The sequence below is a fragment of the Hakea prostrata genome, chromosome 10 (assembly GCF_041222555.1).
Source record: "Hakea prostrata isolate BN-2017 chromosome 10, UWA_Hpros_2, whole genome shotgun sequence".
Taxonomy (NCBI): Eukaryota; Viridiplantae; Streptophyta; class Magnoliopsida; order Proteales; family Proteaceae; genus Hakea; species Hakea prostrata.
In genome coordinates, this window is record NC_142609.1 from 39,819,661 (window position 1) to 39,845,030 (window position 25,370).

The window sequence follows — 25,370 nt, forward strand, 5'->3', positions numbered from 1 at the left end:
GAGAGAGGAGAGAGAGGAGAGAGAAGAGAGGGACAGAGAAGGAGAGAGACACAGAGAGACAAGGAGAAGAGAGAGAAGAGAGAGAGATGGCCAAGGAGGGAATCGTTTGATTTTCCGTTTTTTCTGTTATTATATGAAGGTTTATCCACAACAATGGTGTCGGACCAAGAAATAGCAAGCAGCGTGGAGTCTCTGCTCCGTGAATCGGATCCACACAGCTTTACCTCCCTTAACGCTGTCGTTCAGCAACTGGAAGGGAAACTAGGGTTAAGCCTTGCCCACAAAGCTGGTTTTATCAGAGACCAGATCGATCATCTTCTCCGATCACAGGTCCAACAACATGCTTCAAAGGACCATTTTGCCCTTCAACAGCTACAGCAACAGCAGCAGCAGCAACAGCAACAGCAACAGCAACAGCAACAGCAGCAGCAACAGCAACAGCAACAGCAGCAGCTGCAGCACCAGCACCAGCACCAGCACCATCCTCAATTTCAGAACAATCATCCCCAAATCCCTCAACATTTCGTCCTTCCTGTTCACCGTCATGAGGAGCTCAACTTTCGAGGTGCTCCGGCTCCGGCTCCGGTGCAGCTACAACCCTTAACGGTGACCAAAGCTAATGCTTTTGCTCAGAATGTCGCCGCTCCACCTGCCCCTGAAATGCCCAAAGAAAGGTTCGCTTTGCTTCTACTTTACTTCCGTTGTCGCTTTGGAAATCATGACCATAGGGTTTCTCCGTCAGGGTTTTGGAATTTGAGTTCTTCTCTGTTAATTTTGTATTTCACATTTTTTTAAGCAAAAGGTGAAATGGGTTTCTTCACGTACTTCGTTGCAAAATTATAGTTTCGAAGCGAATAACTTCGAAAAGAGTAACGCAACTTTCACAAATTAATATTTTTTTTGGGTACCAGACTTTGCATGCGTCTTTTTTTGTGGCATCTCGGATTCCGCGACTCCACCCCCTCCTCCGCTCTCTTCTCGCTTTCTTCTTCTTCTTCTTACCTCTTCTGGTACCTCGGTTGATTACCTACTTCACTAAATTAAAGAATAATAAAAGAACAATATTTGTTTATGAACTAAAATATGTGTTTCAACATGGTTCTGTGGTGATGGTTGGCCACTTCTAACTCTCATTCGCCATTATCCGTGTTCTTGTGCGTGCTTTCACTACACAGGCAACTTGTCTGTATTCGTTTAACTATGCTGTGATGCAATGTGTTTTGGGCTGTACTTGTATACATGATGGGGAGCTGTGGTACCTTTCTCTATGTATTTTGTTTTTTGGGGGAATTTCTATCTGTTGAGTTCCATACATATTGAATGTGACGTTTTATGAGGGATTTTCTGGTCCCAAGTCTATATGTTAGTTTAGTTTGTTTTAAATGATCGTTTATGTGTGCTACTTTTAGGTAACATAGTAATTGAGCTTGTCTACTTGTTCTGTTTATCATTTATTGCAGTACTCCAACTGGAACCAAAAGACGAGGTGGTCCGGGAGGGCTCAACAAAGTGTGTGGTGTTTCACCTGAGCTCCAGACCATTGTTGGTGAGCCAGCCCTGCCAAGGACCCAGGTTCTCTCTTTCTTGAATCATCATGTTTCATATTAGTTGGTCCTGTCATTAAATATTTTTTCTGCATACTATTGCTCCGAATCCTAATGGAACTATTATTTCAAGCCGCAGATTGTGAAGCAATTATGGGCCTACATCAGGAAAAACAACCTCCAAGATCCGAGCAATAAGAGAAAGATAATTTGCAATGATGAGCTGCGTTTGGTGTTTGAAACAGACTGTACTGACATGTTCAAGATGAATAAACTGCTGGCTAAGCATATTATACCTCTTGAGCCCTCAAGTATGCATGTCCTCCTCCTTTTTCTGTTTTTATTTTTTAAATAATGTAACATATTAGGCATTCTTGAAACATGTATGATAATTTATTTGGTTACTTTATTTGCAGAAGAGTCAGGTAAAGATTCTAAGAGGATAAAGTTAGATGTGGAGTCTGCAACTGAAACTACAGAAGCTGGTGAATCTTCTGTGATAATATCCGATGCACTTGCCCAATTTTTTGGCACTGGAGAAAGGGAAATGCTTCAAACGGAAGCTGTGAATCGGGTTTGGAAGTACATAAAAGTTAACCAGCTAGAGGTGGGTAACCATGCTCATAATTCTTTTTCTTTAAAGAAAATATTTATATTTATTCATAGTACTATTTATTTGGTCTGATTTGACTTTAATTGTGAGGGGGAGAAGGGGGGGAGGGAGTTGGTGGACCACAGATGTAGTCTTGAGGTCAAGGCATTGAAATAGTCTCTCTGCAAAAATTGCTGGGGTGTAAGACTGGGTAGGAAAATTTTCCCCCTCCCTGGGGGACTCGGCTTGTTCGGAAGCCTTCAGCACTTGGTTTGCCTAGTTAATTCTGATGAGATACGGCATGGATGTGAAGTAGAACCAAAAAGTATGATGCAGGAGCAGTTCCGTGGACAGTGCTGAACTTCTTTTGGAACTTGAACTGACAAGCAGGGCTATGGGTCTACTGGGGTGTCAGTAGTTTATTTGCTTATGTAGGTTTATCTTGTAATCATTTATTATAGGGTAGAATCTGATTTAGTTTTAGACTAAGTTAGATAATTAGGTAGTAGAGTCCGATGTTACTTCTGTTTTAGCAGTAGAGTGTAATAATTAAACTTCAATTCTCTTTATAAACATACTTGTAATCCAACTTTTTACCAAAATTGAATGGAATGAATGGTTGTGTTTGATTCTCTTGGGAGTGAGTTTGCTGTGAGGCTGATGGTCACCTTATCCAACCCTCCTTTCCCTCCCCCTGCTTCTTTTTCTCCGCTTTTCTTCTCCTTCTCCTGCCCCCTTTCCAGAAATACCCATTTAGTTGTAAGCCCTCTTGTATTGTCATCTTCTTTTTTTCTGTTATGTCAGTACTTGCAGGAATCATAACTTGGATTGGTCTTCTTCAGTTCAACTCATCCCCCTCTGAGATTTTGAGCATTGGGTGCCTAAAAAGTAGGTGATTTAAACCATATTCTGTGAGTTCCTAAGTCATCTTGGTTTTAAGATCAGCTTCTGACTTGTTGCTGCCAGCCACTTTCAGAAAATTTTCTGAAGTTAATCCTTGATCGTTTGAATTGCTATTACTTCCTGAGAGGGCTTAGAGTTAGGAATCTTATCATAATCTCATCTGATTGAGTTCTTTAGTCTGCAATTGGTTTGGATTTACCTCATGCTGTTCTGTTTTAACACCAGAAAGAAGACCACATAGTCCTTTCTCTTGGTTGATCGTTTAATGCCTTTCATTTGTTAATTCCTAAATACCTTCTCATGCCCTTGTTTATTACGTATCTTCTTTTCTGCTATTAATTGAAAACTCTCAGAAATACACGTCACATAAGTAAATGCTTCTTTATGATATAACTCCATTCCTTTTCTTGTGAGTGCTTTTAGAAGTCAAGGAAATTAGAGCGCATCTGTTACTAATTATTCAGCTTTTTCTACATAGTATTGTTGCCTAATTTATGAACATTGACTGTCCTTGATTAATCAAGTCCTATTGTCCATAGTGAGTCCACTGCAAACCCAAATAAGGTATTGTGATGTTGGTTGCTGATGTAGTCTTAATTGAATTAAGGACTAACAACAGCAGTTCAAAGACAGAAATATGCAGAGAAGAGATGGAGAGAAGAGGAGGGAAGATGGAGCAGAGAATTGAGGACAATGAGGAGCAAGAACTGCGATGGATTGCCGCTCTCCCTACACGTATAGCATAAATAACATAGAAAGATCATATTCATTTTAGGAAAAACATAGACTATTAGAAGCATATCAGACCCATATGAGACCTGTGACAGCTAGCTTGAAACTCAGTAAGTGGAGATAAAAAGTAAAAACCCACCTACTTTAACTGATACATGGCTCAAGCATACTGCTTAAATGTACTCCACAGTGCTCATGAGCCATGTCCTTTACATAGCAATATTGTTAACAAGGGTGAAGTTTAGGACCTTCAATCTAAGCTGGCTCTGTTTAGGGGATTTTGGGTTTCAAAAGTGGACCTGTAGTTTGACATTTCTAGGTTTCAGTTTGGGCTGAAATTGAGCTAGTTTGGATGGAAGGCATCAAGAAGTGTTCGAACCCAATTTAAGTAAATTCTGATGAGGAATTTTTAGGGCAGTTGAGAGAACCTAGGTATGGCCAGTCAATTACGTTTCTGGGGGATTTTGTGGCTGGGCTTTGGATTGAATATTTCTTCTTGGATGAATAAAAAAGTTCGTTACAATGGAAAGAAGAGGGAAGCGAAAATACAAAAGAGAACCCAGGAGAGAGGGGATTAACATGTGGCACCAAGCCTCACAACAAATCTAGAAGGGCGACAAAAGAGAGAGAAGTTACACAGCACTAGGCAAGAATGGACCAGAAGACAAGCCCAAGAGGCCAAACTAGACTGAGCCAAACCCAGAAATCTCACCATTTCTTTTTCTTCTTGACTCAGAAGGATCGTAGGTGGAAGAGTCAATCTTGACTATGAAGGTGTTCTCAGATGAAGTAGGATTAGCAGGCATTGGGGATTTCTTGATTTTGATGCTTCCGTAATTACAAAAGTAGCAACATAGGTTTCGAAGGTTGCAGTAGGCAGTAGCATGGTCATAGAGGGCCGTTTCAGCTGATGCAGTGTTGGTAGAGATTTCAAAGGACCTATTTTTATCATTCTCAGAACCAGAGGATGAAGAAGTTACAGCAGGTGCAGATTCTTCATTGCGAGCAGGGTCTTCATCAGAGTTCACTTCAGAGTCTTCACATCAATCAGCAGCAGTCCCGGTAGCAGGGAGTTCTGGTCACAGCACAGTAGAGGAGGCAGGGGCAAGGAAGGAGGGCTCAGGACGGCTGTCAGCATGGTGAGAATGAAGCAGGAAGAAAGGAAGACAGAGGAAGAGGAAGCAGAAGTCAGGAGGGGGGAAGAGTGAGAAAGGGTTTCTCCTGCTCCGGCTCTTGGTCATCCTCAGACAGATTCGTGAGAGAAGGAACAAGGGAGAAAGAAGCCTTGCATTGAATATTAATGCTGTAGGGGTCTGACGTTCTCATAATATTGCTGAATTCTGAAAATTAGAATGAGAGTAAGTGGTGTTCCAGGTATTAGGATGTTGGAGGCTAGGGGGGGTTTCGGTGAAAGGATGAGGCTGCAAAGAGGATAGATTGTAGGTTACTGTTAGAGTAGAGTCTATTGCTGAATATGGTAGGCAAAACTGATGGATGGAGTTTCAACTCTCAGGTCTGAGAAGTTTTGAATTAGGGTTAGGGGGAAATCAGAACTTGAAGGTGGGAGAAGGAGGTTGGTGGATGGGGTTCTCCTTACCTGTTGCGTCCTTTAATGGCAGCAGCTTGTGGGAATGGATGAAGACTGATCTCAGAGTTAGATTTGGGGATGGATATTGCAGAGTGGATCTCCAACCAGCATCTACGGTTCCAAACACTACGCAGTATACAACCTCTAAGCCTAGATCTCACGCACTAGTCAAGTTCTCATGATTGAGAGGGAGCCTGCAGCAGCTTGCTCGAGCAGTGCAGATTGATATGTTGAGATTTACCAGGGTACGATCTCATATGCTGTGTATACGTCCAATCTATGCATCTCGATGCTCTTGCTACCAATGATTGTTGTGTGCTATAAGATATAGATTTATATAGTATGTAGAATGAAATTCTCAAAAAGTATATTTTTGTTTAACTTTTGCTCCTATGGAATTGCATTTACTCATCTTTAATCTATTAACTCGGTCTGATAGTTATTACATAAAAAAGAAAGTGTTCCTTTGTTGGCTTAGGTTCACAGGTTTCATCACTTCTATTCGTAGTACTCCTCCTGGGGGAGAGAAGTATTACTGTTTACATAAATTCTAGATACTCTACAAATCTATTTGAACTTAAGTGTACTATTCTCTTCTTCTGTTTTTAGGACCTAAACTCGATGGTGATACTTTGTGATGCAAAGCTTCATGAACTTATTGGATGTGAAAGCATTTCTGCGTTGGGTATGTCGGAGATTCTGGCTCGCCATTTCTTCAAACGATCATGATATCGTTCCGTGTTGATGGTTGGTGAAGTCCTAAACACAACATTCTATTTTTGTTTTGTGTCTACTTTGAATTTTCTAATCTACCCGCTAACATGTCCTACTGTTGGTATGGTAAGCCCCTGTGTGGTTGGTGGTTCATATGATAGGCTTGACACCTGAAATCTTAAGTTTACATTGTCACCTGTTGCATACAATTTTCAAATGAAACACTCCTATCTTCCTTGAACTTACTTTTTGGTTGGAGGAAGGGTGGTTACTAAGCATTTGGTTTTTTCTGTACCTGTTATCAGCAGATTGTATTAGCATCTGTGCAAGTAGTTGCAAGTTGCAACATGTCAGGGATTGGTGGTAATAACTTGGTTGTTCTAAACTTCTAATGAAGTCGAAGTTTTTGGTGTGACATGAACTTGTATAGCAGATTTTACCAGATGTTCCTTGTGCATGGTTGATGTCCACATGCCAACTCATCTGAGATAATAGGAAGCACAATGACTTCCAGGTAGTTTTTCAAGTCACTGTTCCTACAGTTGATAACACCACCACTGCCACTACCACCAAACTCAGCCTTACCCCAACTTAATTGAGGTCAGCCTTGTTAATTGTTCTAGTGCCTGCCACTTTATGTACCGTCAGGGTACATATGTATCTACCAATTTAGGTTTGTCATTATTTTGTGAGTTTGAGCTTAGGATATCTTCAAGTAGTCTAGATATTTTCCTTTTATTGTTTATTTACTTTCGATATGGACTTTCTAGTTTTAGGAAGTTTCTACTTTCAGAGGATGTAACTACTCTTTACTAGATAGCCATCATGAGGGGAAGAGCAACCTAGTCCTAGATTAGTAGGAAATCATCAAGATCTCAAATCAGAACCACCTCCAAATCCCGAAGTTAAGATTGGGTTCGGAAGTATTAAATTTGGGATTTTAGTGTTTATGGATGGAATTTAGTGTTGGGGATCAGGTCGAACTCTATTGTGGGGTTGTCCTAGCCAAAGAGAGGCCATAACTGATGGCTAGAATGATAGATCTGAAATTGGGGTCTTCCAAGAGAAATTGGTAAAGTTCAGGTTTTGGCTGGTTGAAATGCAACCAGATTTGAATGGTTTTGTTAGGAGGATATGGGGATAATATGGTCCAAAGGGGATGATGACCTAATGGTTGGACTGGGCTGGCAGAATCTCCACAAGAAACACCTAGTGTCTGTTCTTGGAAGATTGTTACTGTCCCTTAAGGCTGCAGCTTAATTTGACTTGAAACGTGAACCTTGAATGGTATTTCTTGGGGAGCAAATTGCCTTGAGTGTGGGAGATGTGGGTTGATTTTGGGTGGTTCTAATGGGTAGTTATAGGCTGTAGATAGCTTTTATAAAACTAAATTTTCAAAAACGAAAATAGAAAGGGGAAAGAAGAGAAAATTGTTCAGATTAGATCCCCTTCCCTAGTACAAGCTTCCCAAGCTTTACTAGGACTTGAAACACCTTGCACCCATGAACCTCTTGGACTTTGAAACATGAGGAAGCAGCAGTTGGACTTTAAACACCATGCACAATCAGTTTTCTAGACTTTTAAACACCGGAGAACACTCTGACTTAGAAGGACGGCAGCACCCAAGTGTGCTCAATGCAAATACTTTTGATTCTTCAAGTGTTCTTTCTATTTTTCCACAATGGGGTTGTATAAGGCTTTGATCAGCCCTCCACAAACTCAAAATTAAAGTAATAACTTGAACTCTGGTACCGTGTCTTTGGTTTATTCACTGAACTGTGATGCCTATCTACTGTTCGCCCCCTAGTTCTTTTAGATTTCCAGACATGAACTAGGCCTTCTAGTGAATATACAATCAAAAGTCACTGTGATTTCAAGCTGTTGAAAAACTCTATTGAGGAAAATGCCCAGGGTTTCTATTCGTTATTTTTCCCTTTCCAGTTTCTGAAGACCAAGTTATCTTCTTGGTCAACCACTGATACTGTTGCTTCTCTGAGAGCTGCTTATACCCTGAGGGAAGACTTGATCCAATTCATGCCTTTTCTTGGTGACTTGATCATCTATTTCTAGCACTTTCAATTGCCCAGCAGATAGATACTCTGTTTTTGAGTTTATCCAAGACCTACGGTTGATCTCAATTTCTATTCTAGTTACTTGATTATCCTGTCCTTTTTGGATCTCATTCCTGCTACAAGCTACTCCTCTCTGATCTCCATTTCAGCCATTTACCTTGCTGTTTGTGAGTTCTGGAAAATCACCAAACAGCCAAACTGCTGCCGCAAGTTCTCTGTTTTGGAGTTTCTTCAATGTAAAATGGTAGTCTTCTGCTGGTTGATTTATCTTTTCCAGGTCAGTTTTACTACTGAGTCTCTGATTTAGGTGACTGAATCTAAGACTTCTACTGGCACCTCTCATGTTCATGATAGTACTATTAGGTAGAGTGGTGCCTCTACCTATTTCCTTTGGATTCCAGCTGTCCAAGCTTTTACTATGCTTAGTGTAGAATCAAATACTTCACTGAGGACTCTTCTATTCTTGTCCTTAAGGAACCTACTACCATTGCTGCAGAGGATGATGATTGGATGTGTGACAATTCCACCCTTAAAATCTGGTTAAAGAGAATTGACGTGTGTAGGCTGCCATGTGATATTTCACTCTTACTCTGGGTGTATGGGAAGACCGGCTATTCCCAAGAAAAGAAATACCCCCCCTTACCTATGAACTGTAAGAAAAAATTATTCCACTTCCCTCAAGGTTATATGTCTCTGAACGGCTACTTCAGTGTATACAGAGAATTCCTTGAAGAACTTCAACTACATCAACCACATCAACCACTTATCATTGTATTGGAACAGTTAGAACATTGGTGGGTTGAGTTCCATGTGGCAGAATTTATAGCTGGAGTTCATCTCAATTATCAAGAAGTCAACTACTTACTAGAGAAGGTACCTTCCCAGGATTTTTCTGTCTTCCTTCTTTGAATATGATTCTTTTTCCTCTTTTTTCTTCTTTGATCAAGTCCCAAATAGGAAATAAAATATAGAATCATGCAAGGACTCATTCTCTCTATGTTTTTGACTTGAGGAATCTTCTAGAGTGCACTGTAACTTGATGAACAAGACTTTCCTTTCTAGAATGGAATAAAATCCACTTTGGTTCCATTAGGGCTCTCTTTACCGAATTTTTCAATAATACCCTTGCAAATTTGGTTGATAATTTCCTACATGTAAAATTTATAAATCTTAATTAGAATTTGTTAGGAAATATATAAAATCACCAAAAGTATAGAATTAAAGGAAAGGTGCAACATATTCGTTTTTATACCATATTAGGGTAAATTGATATAAAACAATTATAACCACATGGAAATATAGTAAATTAATCGTCTAAAATAATATGTATGAAATCAACTTATCAAATTACCTCCAACTTTAACATTTGCTAGTCCTCGAGCAAACATCAGGATTAGACAAACTCTCATTTTGATTAAATATTCAATCTTAGTCAAGTTCAACTATAATTCAAAGGAATGTATAAAATAAGCTAAATAAGAGATGAGTAGATAGATCATAAAATCAAAACTTTGACCCGTGTGTGTGTGTATACCTTAACCAATCAAGTGCATGCATGTTTGAGATCCCAAATTCAACCGACAACTCCCTAGTTTCAAGGTCAATTCTTATATGTCCAGCGTATCATCCCTCTCTCCACTAATGAAGAGCAATCATTTATCCAAGGTCAAGAGGACTTGTGAAGGTGGAAGAAATGTAGAATATGGCTAAAATAGATGAAATACATATATGGAGATGATAACATTGAAGCACCAAATTCTTTCTCTTTTTTTCTCTCTCTCTCTCTCTCTCTCTCTCTCTCTCTCTCTCTCTCTCTCTTCTTCTTTTTTTTTCAATCTCAAGTCAACAACACATCTCCCAAGAAGTAGCCCAAGACATATCCTACACCCGTAACATGGCTCTTAAATAACTATCCAAACGTTGCGGTGGCCTTTGCCCCTAAGCCCCAATTGTGCAATGTTAACCCAATGAGAATCCAAAAGGCTCACTCAGTGGCATTAACTACGGAGACCCGCAATTGCAAGGAAGATCTACTCATAATGCTTTTGACCCTCACAATGCTTTTAACAATCCATATCACCTTCGGTCTATTCAAGGGATCACACGACTTGGGAGAGTCACCAATGAAGTATTAGCATATAAACCATATACATCTCCACGAAATGAATCATGGTATAGTAGAGGTGGAACATATTAGAAGATATTTTTTTTAAAAAAAATGAAAGAAGAATGACCTCTATCATATCTTTAAACAAGTGGTGCTCATGAATTTCACCACAAGAAGAAATCTTGGTGGATTCTAATATGTTGACTAAACAAAAAAAAATTGTAGTCTCATTTGAAAACTCCTAAATACAATAACTCAATAGCAAGGTTTAGTGCTCAAAGGGTGGGTCGCATAATCAAGGTTAAAGTGATTAATATATTCATCTGATATTTAGCGAAGTCATCATATTCAAAGAATTATAGAAGATCACAACTAAAACATGAAATACTAAATAAGATTAGGGATTTACATGTCATAACTTCCTTTTATTTACTCTACTAACTAGACAAGTAAGCTTCAACCACTGATAAAAGGTTTTGAAATGATTTGAAAAATTTTGGTTTTGAAATTTTTTTAGCATAGTGAGTCTCATCCCATATAAAGGAACCTTAGTCATCCACCCCCAACTTTAAAATGATCATTGTCCTCAATGCAATGAAAAAAATCAAAATGTTAAATGCATGCAATGGGAAAGAAAAGTAATCAGATGTAAAGTAGGGTAAAGGAGACTCCCTTGATTCATAGCCTTAAGAGTGATGTAGTTCAAATCCGCTCTCTTCTTTTCATTCTCCTAAAAAAAACAAATTATGGAAAAAGAAACAAAAAACATCAAACCTAAAAAAAAAATTAACAATTGAAAAATCAAAGAAGTAGTAAAGAAAAACTTTGGGTTGCCTACCAAATAGCGCTTGCATCATAATTCGCAGCCGAACTACCCCCAACTTTAGGTCAAAGATAAGAGTGACTTCTAGGGGTCGAAGCCACTTCTAAAGTAGTGATTAAGTTACTAGCCATGGTCCTCAATAAGAGATTTGTCAACGAATATAGGTGATAAAGCTTCTAACTGCATCTCACATTCGGAAATTCCTTTATTTTCTACATTTGTCACACCTACCAAACAAGCCTCAACTGGATAGCTTATTTGAAATACCTCCTTTGTACACCTCTCAATAGAGTCAATTTTGAAGCAGTTATCTGCTTCATTTGGAAACTTGATGGCCTTGAATACACTGATTGTGATATTTTCATCTTGTACTCTTATAGTAAGTTCACTTGTTTGAAGATCAATCAAGGTCCTCCTAGTCGCCAAGAATGGCCTACCAAGAATAATGAGTATGTCTTGATCTTCTTCTATATCCAATACTAAGAAATCCGCTGGAAATATAAACTTGTCCACTTTAACTAAGATGTCTTCAATTATTCCCCTTCGATATTTGATCGACCTATCTGCCATTTGAAGTGACACTGTAGTAGGTTTAGCTTCTCTAAAGCTTAGTTTCTTGAAAATAGATAGAATCATTAAATTAATACTAGCACCAATATCACATAAAGCCTTATCAAAATGAGAATTTCCTATAATGCATGGTATTGTAAAACTCTCTGGATCCTTTAGCTTAGGTGGAAGCTTCATCTGCAGAATAGCACTGCATTCCTCTGTCAGTGCCATAGTCTCATAATCTTCAAGTTTCCTTTTGTTAGAAAGAATGTCTTTCATAAACTTGACATAACTCGGCATTTGTTCCAAAGCATCTGCAAAAGGAATATTAATATGCAATTTTTTAAATACATCAAGAAATTTAGAAAATTGCTTATCTAGTTTCTGGCTTCTGAACCGTTGAGGATATGGAATAGGTGGATTATAAGGTGGTGGATTGTCTAGAAACAATTTGGATTTTGGCTTCCCCCCTCCTTAACGTATTCATTTGCATCTTTTTGCTCATCATGAACTGCCTCAAAAGGAGATTTAGTTACTACGATTTTCTTGAAAGGTTCCTCTAATACTTTTCCACTTTGAAGCTCAATAGCATTTACATGCTTTCTAGGATTTGTCTCAGTACTACTAGGCAATGAAGCATTTTGCTTTTGATTCATATGATGGGCGAGTTGCCCCATTTGTACTTCCAAATTGTTAATGGATGCAAAAATATTCTGATTGGTGGTCTCTTGCTTCGCATAAATTGTGAAGAAAACTGTAGCCATTTTCTCGAAAGCATCTTGCCATGGAGCTTTCTTCTTAAGTGATTGAGCTTGTTGATTTTTATGTTGTCTTTCAGTGTTTTGATTGTTTTTCCATCCAAAATTTGAATGGTTTCTCCACCCTGGATTATATGTGTTGGAATATGGATTATTTTGTTAGTTGAAGTTTCCCACATATTTTGCTTGCTCTAACTGATTTTACTTAAAAGGATTGCCCATCTGACATTCATTGTTATAATGTGCTCCCTCACAATAATTGCATATTATAACTGGAGGTTTGGTGCCTTGAGTTGCTAATAACCCTACTTGCTTTGTCAATGTTTCAAGTTGAATGGCCATGGCTGTCATGGGATTAGTTTCATTCCTCTGCAAAACTCTTCTTGGGGCAACTCTATCCCTTGGCCTTTGATATGCATTTGAGGCCATAACATCCAAAAGATCAAAAATTTCTGTTGGATCTTTGTTCATGATTGATCCTCCTGCTGCAGCATCTACTAATGTTCTGGTTGGATTAGATAGACCATTATAAAAAATATGAACTTGCCTCCATTGCTCTATTCCATGGTGTGGACATTTCCTTAGCAAGTCCTTGAATCTTTCCCATTACTTAAATAGTGTTTTCGAATCATACTGCAAAAAAATAGAAATATTTGTTAATAGACTAGCTGTCACACCCTGCCTGCCAATCTAGGTTACCCGCCCGACAACCCGTGGGGGTGAACCATCACAGGATCCACGGTCTTACCCATCAATAATAATAAACACAAGTATAGACAATCAAGAGCAAGAATAAGTGCAATAATTAATAATAAATGTTACAAGAGTCCAAATACTCCAATAAAATCAAAGAACGAAACGAAAGAGAGAAAATCAAGAATCAAAAGTAAAATCGAGTTCAGCGGAAGAAAAATAAATAAACTAAATAATCTTTTCTTTGGTTTTCTTTTCTAAATCTAAAAACTAGTTTTATAAATTAGTAAGTAAAGATGTCGTCCAATCTTTCTCCATATGATCACCAAAATCTTGGCAATCTGCCTCCATCGGCCATTAATGGGTGCTAAAAGTGCACACAAGCATCTTCAGGAGGCTTCATGCTCTGTAAGTTCATGTATCACTGTCTGTGCCACATCAGCTTCATATGGGAAGGCTCTTTCATACGAATCATCTCCAACTTCCGACGTTGTGCAACCATCTGTACAACTCATACAATATATACAATGAAAGGAATGAGTTCCGACGAACTCAGTAAGGAACAGACAATTCTCATATATATGTCAATACAATCCACGAATGCACATATGAAATGATATGGATGGTATGCAGAAATATGAATGCTACAAAGATCTAACTATGCAAGTCTCTAACAACTGACATGCTTTAAGATATACACTAGCACTCCTCTGGGTAGGTCTAGTCTCTCTGATCCGGCAAGGACTGGTTACCTCTGTAGGGATCCGGGCAAAGGGGTAAGTCCACACCTGGCTCTCAAACCATGGCTAGGGGTTAAGTCAACACTCTCTTACCACAACCATTGGCAATGAGTACTGGTGCATGTCGGGTTTCTAATCCAATGCAAGTCATAAAGGTAACATACTATATGAAGTCCAGATACTTCCCCTATGACACCAACCAACTCGGTTCAGTATCCTTCGCAACCTAGGAGTGAGAACCCTCATGGACTGGCTACCGCTGTTGGACTCCACTCCTTAACCCTATGGTCATCCACATATTATTGGGGCGGATGCTCTCATGACTCCTCACGACACCGGGTCCGTTCCTTGGACGTCCATGAGCCCAACCTTAACATATGTAACCCTACCATTGCATGACCAATAGTGGACCACTGAGTCTCCGCACGGGACTGGTTACCGCTGTAGGATGAAACAGAGTCACGTCATCATTGTCACAGGTCACCCGGCTTCAATTCCCCTGCCGAAAGGGTAATAGCATGTGGGGTACCTAGCCATGCAATTCTAGACTCTCCTACGTATGTCATCCAGTAATCATGATAGTGCTAGAGGCATTAATGAGCATGTGTCCCATACCACAACCCTCTGATATCTCTAGCCAAGATATCCCAATGGAATACCCCTTCCATCACAACTACACTACATCACTCTCTATCATACCATGAACAATTGTGCAATATCATAAAAGATGAAGTACATTAAGGAACACCACAAACAACAAGTATACAATAAGATACACATGCTTTATAAAATTACAGCAAGTTACATGATCAAAGAATAGTAAATAGAACAGTTGAAACATCATGTATATGTAATTGCATATAAATAAGAATGCATTTCCTTACTTGCATATAAGTAAATCGTCCATAAAAAGAGATCCGTAAACTATTATAAGACTTTCTCTTCAAACAGAGAACACCTAAACAAAGGGTTACAATAATGTATTAGCCAATTAAATCAAAACCAAAAGTCATTTGGTCACTGTTTACTGGCCGGTCGCTCATGCCGGTTGCTCAACCTAAGCGACCGCCACTAGTGACCGCCCCAAAAACAGAGAGTTTCAAATCCGAAACTCAGGCTTCTGATCACCCGTTTTCAATCCGGATTTCGAGTGATCATAGCCTAAATCTCGAATCTAACATTCCCATAACCACTGGGTGACAAGAAACCTAACAAACACCATAAATAGATTACCCAGAACTCTCCCCTTGACTGGATCTATCTTTTTCACGAAAGCAGGGTTTCGTTTTCGGATGAATCACATCAAGAAGATTGGAAAGAGAGTTACGATTGATCAAAAGGGTAACCACCATGATGAGGGGATGGGTTAACACGAAATTGAGAGACAAGGGAGATAAAGGATGAAGGGTGAATCCATTACCTCACTTCGAATTACAGAAACCAGGGAATGATTGATCTCCAGATTACTACCAACACTTCAGATCTGCTTTCGGCACTTCTCCGCAGCCGTCTAACCTCCAAAAACGGTAACCACGAATAAAATATTCGTAAATTGAACGAGGGTTACCTTTTATAGAAGTCAGGGGGCAAAATAGGGCAAAACCCTGAAAACAAAACCAGGCGGTCGCTCCATGCGGTCGCTTGGTTTGATCGACCGCCACTGGCAACCGCCCCCATGTATACTGCTATACAAGGGTGCTTTGCTCATGTGGTTGATGACCAAGTACAACCTAACCCTAATGAAGACATGGGGGAGATCTTAGTCCGAAATTCAATCTCAATAGGTCTATAACAAAGGGGTTAGGGTTTCATCATACATAACCTATGGCTCTCATGGAAAGGCTAGGGAGAATCAAGATTCACCCTAGGGAAAGAGAAACAAAGAATGCACAATCTAAAAGGTGTTGGGGAGTTTCCGACAGATAAAAGAACATTAGGTTTTCATATATGGTTACCTCTCATGAGAGTTACCCATAATTAACTCTCACAAAAACAACTCAAGATAGATAAAGGAATATCTCATTAGCATTTCAAAATCAAGAATGGCATTGGGAAGGGTCTAACAATGAGAGAAAATAATGTTCTCAATTAAAGTCAAAGGAAAGAAATTCAAATCATACAATTAGGGATCTACTAACAAGAATCTGTGTATCCCACGGAAAGACTAGGGAGAATAAAGATTCACCCTTAGGGCAAAGAATTTACAATCAAGAAAGGTTTTGGGGAGGGTCCAATGAATTAATTGAAATAATAGGGTTCCCAATTGGTTACCCTCTCATGAGAGTTACCCAAGAATTTCCCCTCAAAATCTTTCCCTTTTGGTTTCCAATGGTCCAAGGAATATTAGGGATCAACTCCTCAATCATGAGGAAGGTCATGGTAATAGTATGAGACCTTCCCCACAATCATAAAGATAGGTAGAAAAATCAGGGAAAATGTCATCAAGATCTTTGGTGGAGTCAAATTCAAGAATCATCGCCATATGGCTTCGAGAACATAAAGTGAATTGGGGGATTCACTCTAGGGCTAAAAGAATTAGAGAAGAGGTCATTACAGGAGTGTAATAGCCTTCTCATAATCAGAAGATCAGAAGTAGAGAAGAAGAATGAATTAAAGAAGAAACGAATTGAATACTAACCTTTTAGAGGAGAAACCGATGAAGAAACCTGAACAGCTGCTTGAGGATCTTCCTTGGCTTTGGAGGAGAGGTTCTATGGCTCTTCCCACGTTCTCTAGAGGTTTAGAAACATAGTGGGATAGTTTACCACGAAATTCAAAGAAATAAAGCTTTTAAAAACCTTCAAAACAGATATTTACCAAAATGCCCCTGCCTGCACAACTTATTCAAAAAAAAGGGATTTAATGAGCCTAACTTCAATATTTTTGGATGGGCTTCTTTCAACACATTATACTACTTACCTAGTATGGAGGGATGTCTTGAAACCAGGTCCAACTAGGCTTTAGGCCCATCAACCAAATTCTTCTTCACAAATTAGTAGTCAAACTCCAAATCAAATAAAATTTCCATAAGGAAAACACCATCATCAATATCCATGGGTTTTGGGTCAAACACCATATCTTCTACTAAGATGGCCCACAAAGACTTCTTCCTTCATTGTGGGACATTGGATCAACCCTAAGGGAAAGGTCTGACATGGCTTCCTAAGACTTTCAAAAATAGTAATACTGAAATCAAGGTCCAACTTCAAAGTCAACATTAGACAAACCCTACTTCACCCAAAACAGATAGGGTGTTCAGGCTGGATGTCACACTAGCAATCTTAGATGGTGGAAATAATTTTACCAAAATTTTTTGAGCCATTTGATTCCAAGTAGTGATGGATCCTGGTTGTAGAGAATGCAACCAACTCTTAGCGTTGTCCCTTAATGAGAAAGGGAACAATCTCAATCTTATGGCATCATCAGTAACGCAATTTCTCTTGAATGTGTCGCAAATGTCCAAGAACCCATCAATGTGAAGATTTGGGTCTTTACTAGGCAATCCAGAAAATTGATTAGTTTGCACCATTGTAATGATAGCATGCTTGATTTCAAAATTGTTGGCTGCTACAGGTGGGCGCTTTATAGCTATCCTATTATCTCTCATAGTTGGCGCAACATACTCTCCTAAAGTCTTGCGCCTTGGTACTTCAACTTCAAGAGGTGGTGGATTATTTTCAAGATCCATTGCTCTAAAAGTGGAAGATGAATTTGTTATGTCCTTCTTTGCTTTTAAGTTCCTTCGACAAGTTGCTTCAATTTCAGGATCAAAAGGAAGTAAATTATCGTTTCCTCTCCTTCTCATGCAAAATCAGTAGGACCTGAAAGAACTCCAATTCACAACTACAAATAAAATAAAATAATAGAAAAAAGGAAAAAAAAATGAATAAAAGAATTCAAATTAAAACTAGCAGTAACTGATATTGATATTAATCTAATAGTCCCCGGCAACGGCGCCAAAAACTTGTTGTGAAAAATAACAACGCAAGTGTACGCTATCGTAACAAGTAATATAATGATAAAAGATCGTCCCCTCGAGGACTATAGATTAAGTATCAAATTAATTATACCAATTTTATTCGAACAAATAATAAGGAAGAGAATTATTCTAGACTATAATGCAAATTGAAATTTAAATTGAGATTTATTAATAGCTAAAAACCTAGGGGTCAGATTTCACCATAACTAAGCATTCCCACCCTTTTATCCCTCTTTATAATTTGACAAATATTTTTTTGATTGATAGTCGAGATTCCCTTCACTATCTACTAGTCTCTCTCGAGTACTAATAAAAATTCCCTCAATTGCTAACCCACTATATTTCTATGTGGGTTAAAACAACTAAGAAATCATTAAATTCTATGGATTCCCATGTAACAACTACACAAACCATGTAAGTATATCTCTATCCTACATGTAATTCATGGCTTTTACTCCAATGAATTAAACACATAAATCCCCTCTCAATTCATTATGATTAATAAATCAGTTTATTAGTGGCCAATTAATCAAAAGCATGAAGAATATAAGTAAAAATTCAATCAAAGGAAACAATATTCATAATTATATTGATGAATTCAAGAGTGGGAATTCAAAGATAGGCTACATCTGATCCCTAGAAAAATTAAATTAGTTCATACTAGAAATAAAAAACATTATAGAAGAGTTCGTGAACATTGAAAGAAGATGAAGAAAAACTTATTCCCAAACTTCAGATCTCCAAATCCAACCAATGTCTCCTGGTTCAACCTCTCCGCTACTCCAAAGCTCCAAGAAGGTTCTCTATGCTCTTCCAAAGCTCCCAAAAACGTTGTTTTCTCTTCCTGGAGTTTGCTCTCCTTTTATAGATTAATTAAACTCAGAGTTTGAATCAAACTCAGAGTTCCTATCTGACTTAACCCAGGAGTGTTTTGACGTATGAATCGGACTAACTTAGAGATCTCCAATGCATAATCCCACTGTTGGATTTGAAGATCAAGAAGTCGTGAAGCTCTCCTCCAAAAATCGGCTCGATCGGACACCAGATGACCATCCGATGAAGGGCTTGATCAAAACTGGACAGAGACACTCAAAAACGGGATTTACACTCAAAAACGGGATTTTTCTGTCTTCCTTCTTTGAATATGATTCTTTTTCCTCTTTTTCCTTCTTTGATCAAGTCCCAAATAGGAAATAAAATATAGAATCATGCAAGGACTCATTCTCTCTATGTTTTTGACTTGAGTTAGCTTTTAGAGTGCACTGTATTTGATGAACAAGACTTTCCTTTCTAGAATAGAATAAAATCCAGTTTGGTTCCATTAGGACTCTCTTTACAGAATTTTTCAATAATACCCTTGCAAATTTGGTTGATAATTTCCTACATGTAAAAATAATAAATCTTAATTAGAATTTGTTAGGAAATATATAAAATCACCAAAATTATAGAAATTAAAGGAAAGGTGCAACATATTCATTTTTATATCATATTAGGGTAAATTGATATAAAACAATTATAAACACTTGGAAATATAGTAAATTAATCGTCTAAAATAATATGCATGAAATCAACTTATCACCTTCCCTTAGTGAAGGTCTCCTCTTGCTTGCATAGTCTTGTTACTACCTCTAATTTTACTTCTTTCTGTTCCTACCAAGGATGCTTCTGCTGTTATTGCTGGTTGTGGCTGGGTTTCTAGTAAAGGCTATGGTTGGTCTTTTGGTTGTTGTCATCTTTTAATGCTATGGTTCCTGTGGATAGCAAATTATAAATCTTCTCACTAGTATATACTTACCGTGGAAATCTTAATCATACAAGTTCGGCACCACTGATGCTTCTACTGATCATATTATTGAGTAAAAAAAAAAAAAAAAAAAAAAACTATCTTCGTCAAACTTTAGATGAAGGATTTGGCTTCGGTATTTTCTTGGTATCATGATTCTTCGTGATGAGAAAGGAATCATTTTGTCGCAGGGGAGGTGCATACTTGATCTCCCACTTGATACACAACTTTCTGTTGCTTAACCAATTAATACGCTTATGGATCCAAGTATAAAATTACTCTATTCATAGTGAAGACCTTGAGGATCAACTTCTAGGTTGTTATAAGGTCAGGCAGGGTTGGACCTTTCAAAAGGTTAACCCAGCCCCAACTCTGGCTTGGCCCCGATTCAGGGTTGGAATAATCCGACTTTGAATGCCATCGTGGTTGGGTTGGTCTGATTCTGATTGGACCTAACCATGGGGCGCAGGAAGGGTGATGCAAAGGCTAGGTTAGGTATGGTCAGGAAGAAGAAGAAGAGGCAAAAAAGAAGGATGAGGGAAAGGAGGAGAAAGGGGAAGAAGGAAGAGGAAGAAGATGGACAAGGGGTCAGGTTGGGCCTTGGCCTTGACTTGGTGTATTATTTAAGTATCAGTATTTCAGAATTGGTATATATTATGTAGTTATTAACTTATTATCCCCTGTGTAAATGGGATACATGGATTATAGAGTTGGTAGTATTTGAAATTCCTATTTAGGGGGGAAAACTAATGAATGTCTATTGGCAATTAAAAACACTCTTTTAAGTGAAAGGTAGGCTTCCTCCATAAGCCAGAGGTCAGGCTTGTTTTGCAAAGCCAAACATTCTATTTTGTCTTGTATTTCTTATCTCTCATCATATAAACCTCTCTTTCTCTTCCTTGTTACTCACTATTTTCTTCCTTATTTTATGTTGGAATATCCGAGCATTTAGGACTAAAACCTAGAAGCTTTAGATTGATCTCACTAAACCTGGATAAAAATCGATCAACTTGCTGAGCAGTCTAACCGTCAACTACCTTCAAGATGTGGACCATAGATAGCCCACACACAAACCAATCCAAACCCCCCCCCCTTTTCTTTCTCTTCCTCGGGGGGAGAAATAAACAGAAGAAGAAGAAAGTTCATCCACCTAGCTCACACACCCAATCATACAAATCCTAGTGCTTGAAAATCAATACCCTACTTTTCGAGAAACCTATTTCCTACCATCAAGATTGTCCCGTATTTGGATGAAACCATCCTTACCCCTTCCCCATTAATCCCAGCCCAAACAGCCAACCAAAACCCTGAAAGAGACCCCACATCAAACCCTTAACCATGTCATCCCACTGAAATTCTAGAGAGCTTCACTTAAGTGATAGTGATGTACCCATGTTCTAGGGTTTGAGGACTTTGATATCCAACCCTAAAAAAAGGGCAACTCCAAAGGTGAACCCGCTATCAAACAAACAGTTCCTGTGGAAATTCACTTGGTTATGGGAACCCTCAGGGCAAAGGAATTGGGAAAATTGGGATGTTTAGGGTGTTAACAGGATGGGATAGGATTGGGAAAAGTTAAGATTTAACTAGTCAAAAATGCCCTAGGTGGGATGTGATTGGGAAATTAAGATTTCAATCAACTAGGATGGGATAGATTTGGAAGGATTAGGGTTTTAACAATTTGAGAAAATAGTAATTCAGCTATAGAATAGAATTCAGATGGAAAGGGGATGGAGTAGAAGATGGGAAAGGAAGGGAAGGGTTTGGAAGTTAGCGACTGGTCTGGGGAAGGTTTAGGGATGATTTTTTAGCTTGCTTTCCTTTCTTGATCTTCTTGGAAAAACTTTGACATCTTTCTTTCTTTTCTTATTCTTCTGTCTTCTTTTCTTTCTCTCTCTCTGTCTCCCTTGGCTTCCTAGGTTGTTGCAAGTTAAAGAAGGGAAAAGAAGTAGGAAAGAGAAGGGGATGGGGTTGGGGAAGGCCTGCAGTTTTTTTTTTTTTTGTTTGCCGGGTGGGGGGTGTTGCTGGAATTTAGGTTGGCGGGGTGGCGGAGTGGGTGAGAGAGATGATATGGGAAGGGGCTGGGATGCCTTTGGTAGGAAGGGGAAATGTGGGAAAGGGTGCCTTGAGCTAGGGGAGGGGGAAAGGAGGGCTGTACTTACTTGATTGAGGAAGAAGTCTGCTGTTGGTGTTGACTGACTGCTGTAGTTTGAAGAATACTTGAAGAAGATAACTGTCAAATTACGTCGTGGCCCTCCCAAGAAGACCACGGCCTGGATTTCCTTCAAACTCGGTTTTTTTTATTTAATTCAACATGCCAACATAGACGGAGGGCTTTATTATAGTCTCGAATAAGAAATAGAAAAGAACTGAGTTGGTAAACCTACTAAAACTCTATTTGGCTTATCCAACAAACTCAAATTCTACTCAACTATCTGACATGATAAAACTCTATAACTAACTCTAGAGGACTGCAATTCCAAATTCTAGGAGTAGATATGGAGTCGTAAAAATAAGGAGACTAAAGTAGACTCAATTATGAGATCCCAACCTAATTGGGGATCTCACCTAAACAAGGACACTCAAATATCTTGCATATAATAATCAGAAAATAAAATAAAATTAGATCTAGGGTCCAAACAATATGCTGGACTCAATGGGACCCAGACTTAAGACATCTGAAAATTGTCAAAATGACCAAAATGCCCTTGGGAATGTTCTGCCAGCCCTTTGGTGTGCCAGTTGGAATTGGTTCCTGGAACAACTTTTGCTGGTTCATGGAGGGGGCTGGGCCTGGCTATGTCAGACAGACATCCTACTTATCCTACCACACAATCAATTTTTTTACCCCTTACCCTAGTTGTTCAAAATAAAAACTTTAACCCATCTGATTAGTTGAAATTTGAAAACCCTAATTTCGAATTCTGCAAGTCCTCGCCGCATTTTGCCCTATTGAATTTGGTTCTTTGTGAGATCTTTTTATTTTGAACATTAGTTTTATTTTAGGCTACATCCTGTTATTTGACTCGACTTTCAGAAATTGGTGTTTCAAACTTGGCATTGGTGATTTTATGCTGCAGCTTGAGGGGGAGTGTTAATTGTACTAGTGTCTACCACATGTACTATGGGGATACATGTGTCATACTCTTGTCGTTGTTTTGTTGGTTTGAGCTTATTAAATTTATTAGCTTAGGCTAGCTATTTTCCTTTTCTCGTCTATGTACTTTCCAAATGGATGTGATTAGTTCCGGGAAGTTCGTACTTTCTTATTCCTTTTTTATATATAGCCAGCGCGAGGAGGAGAGACTGCTAAGTAATGTGTGCATCTTTCTTAGCTGTCTTCTCCATCATCCTCTTCTTCTGTCCATCTTGTTTTTGGTTTATTTTTTGCTTATTGTCACAGGATACATGATCCAAATAAAGTAGGAAATGAAAGGTGGAAAATAAAAAGTGACTAATAAAAGATGGCAAATGAAATGAAAAAGAAGATTAAATATGGAGTAAAAGGAAAGAGTAGGTTGACATTCTTTGTGATTTGGAAATTTTTGGAGGCAACACTTGGTTTAATGGTAGAAAGCTCATTCTTCTGGTGGAGACATGTGGTTCAGTCTGTGTAGTCACTTTGTCCAAAAGAAGGCCAAGTTTGGGATGGACTTTAGGCCGCCTGTTCTACAACTGCAAAAGCAGTGCTTGCATTGTGTTATTGTTCATGTCTTTCTCTTTATATATAATAAAGGATCTGCATATGTTCTCCATGTTAGTGTTTACATAATACCTGTGCTTCAGTTGCGTCTGCTGCATGTAACCATTTGTGGGCCTGGGGTACAAGCCACTTCTAGGCATTGCTTGATCGGTTTGAGTGCTGTAAATGGATTCAATACAAATTAGATCCTGATGTATGATAAACTGGCTTTGATTATACTCAATCGGTACCTTACCCTGAGTTAACACTTGCTGGGTTCTCTGTTTATCCAAATTCAAATCATTGATATTCAATCAACCTCATTGAATGGATTAGCAATCAGGGTGAATGGAATTGATGTTTATATACATCTCTTATCAAAATTGGATTGAATTTTTTAGGTTAAATGTCGATGAAGAAAGTAAATATGTAATTGGATTTGGGTTGTAACCGAGAAGGAAGCTTTTCAGTTTGCTTATCCATGATAGCCCCTTTGGCCACTGGCATCAGGGTCACTATTCTGCCTTTGTCGTCTTCAATAATTTGAGAAACTTGTTGAACTAGAGAAACTAATCACTAATTTTTGTTGTTGCTTATTACTAGGGTTGAGCATCACTAATTAAATGCAGGCATTAAAAGATACATTTTAGTGTTCCCATTGGAAACTCCTCCATGGGAGAGGGAATCCGCTGTAACCTGGAACTGTTGCATTGCCTTCTTGTACATTTCAGGGAGTAACTTCTTCGACTGAGTTAGATTCAGTTACTGTTTGGAGTGATACCACATGCTGCACCTCAGTGACTCACTTTTCTCTTGGATAGTTATTTTGAAGTTTTGAGAATTCTGACCATGTTACCAACTCTATTGATGTGCTAATGTGATCTCTAATTAGCAACCAATGTAATCCTTTCTGGTGTTGATTGCAGGTGTAAAGCGTTGATGCTGACTAGTCAGTTCTGACAGTATGGGAGACACTATTAAGAAGATAACATATCATATGAATTTTATGTGCTGTGATTGATTAGATGCTAAGTTGTTCTTCAGACTCATTTATGAGCAAGGTGAAGTGTACTCTGGACCAATGGTTAGGAAAATGTTTTAGTTAAAGCCATGGTCCTCAATTCAGGGTTTTCTCACTGAGAATCATAGGTTACAGTAGTTCCTTTGTTACTTATTTCTAATTTCTAACCTCCTAAAAGCTAGATAAGATAACAAAAAACCTTTCAGGGAGTCATTAAAGCATGAGACTAACATCCAGTGGTCTCCCAATTTAAGTCTTCATGCCAAGAAGCATTCAATCAAAACTGGAATTCAGTGGCATAATGATTAACAAGAATCTGATCTTGGATGACGAATTTTTTTTCTTCTGTTCTAGTGTGTGTCTCCGCAGCCTGCTATAGAGCGATTATGAACCATGTACATTGCGTTGTGATGCAGAGAATATGTAGTCATAGGAAGGTGATAAAGGCCTCATTCCTATTCCAGAGAAAACCCAGGGGATGGATCAGTTTATAAAGGCTAATACTTCATAAGTCAGAAACAAGAGTTCAAATCTTTTCGTAATCTTTAGTGATTGGACAATTACAACAAATTTGTACAGGGGCAAAGAAATGAAGAACCTGTCTCCTTTAATCTCAATTTTGGCACAAATTCTAATTGTCACTTCTGAGTAAAAATTTGTTATTTATGATCTCTTACTAGTAAGCATTAGCTACCCAACGTAACCAGAGAACATGTAAGGCTTAGCTGCTCAAGTTTCCTCTCTCGAATGTATGTGCAGTACCTGATTCATTCATACCAACTAATGTTATAAAAGTAATATAAATAGGGTTTTACCCTAATCTAAGAGGATTTGAACTAATCTTGTGTGTGAAAGTAATGGTCTTTTATCAAGTCATTCTTCAAATATTCTCTTTTTAGCATATATCATCTCCACTTAGCCTATCTTTTTGTCCTTAGTCTAAGAGGATTTCTCTAACCTTCTATGCGAAAATAATGATCTTTAACAAACTTAAATATTCCTGAAATACTCTTTTTTAATGGGTATCGTCTTCACTTAATCTGCCCTTTCACCCATGAGTGACTATCATTTACTATTTTACTTGGCG

General features: G+C 38.5%; 1 protein-coding gene and 1 non-coding gene across 3 annotated transcripts; both read left to right on the forward strand.

The window, feature by feature from the left end:
* Window positions 1-25,322, forward strand: LOC149002897 (uncharacterized). Of its 2 annotated transcripts, none has more exons than XM_089137373.1 (6): window positions 1-674; window positions 1,461-1,572; window positions 1,684-1,855; window positions 1,961-2,151; window positions 5,969-6,110; window positions 24,189-25,322. In XM_089137373.1, exons 1-5 carry the CDS (start codon window positions 154-156, stop codon window positions 6,086-6,088), a joined length of 1,116 nt encoding a protein of 371 aa, XP_088993499.1. In that variant the 5' UTR covers window positions 1-153; the 3' UTR covers window positions 6,089-6,110; window positions 24,189-25,322. The 2 variants fall into 2 exon arrangements, with proteins under 2 accessions (XP_088993499.1, XP_088993498.1); XM_089137372.1 differs by having other exon boundaries at window positions 5,969-6,106; window positions 24,189-25,087.
* Window positions 12,945-13,051, forward strand: LOC149002898 (small nucleolar RNA R71). Its single transcript, XR_016170530.1, has one exon. It is a non-coding gene; the product is annotated as a small nucleolar RNA R71 (small nucleolar RNA).
* Window positions 25,323-25,370: the final 48 nt, after the last annotated feature.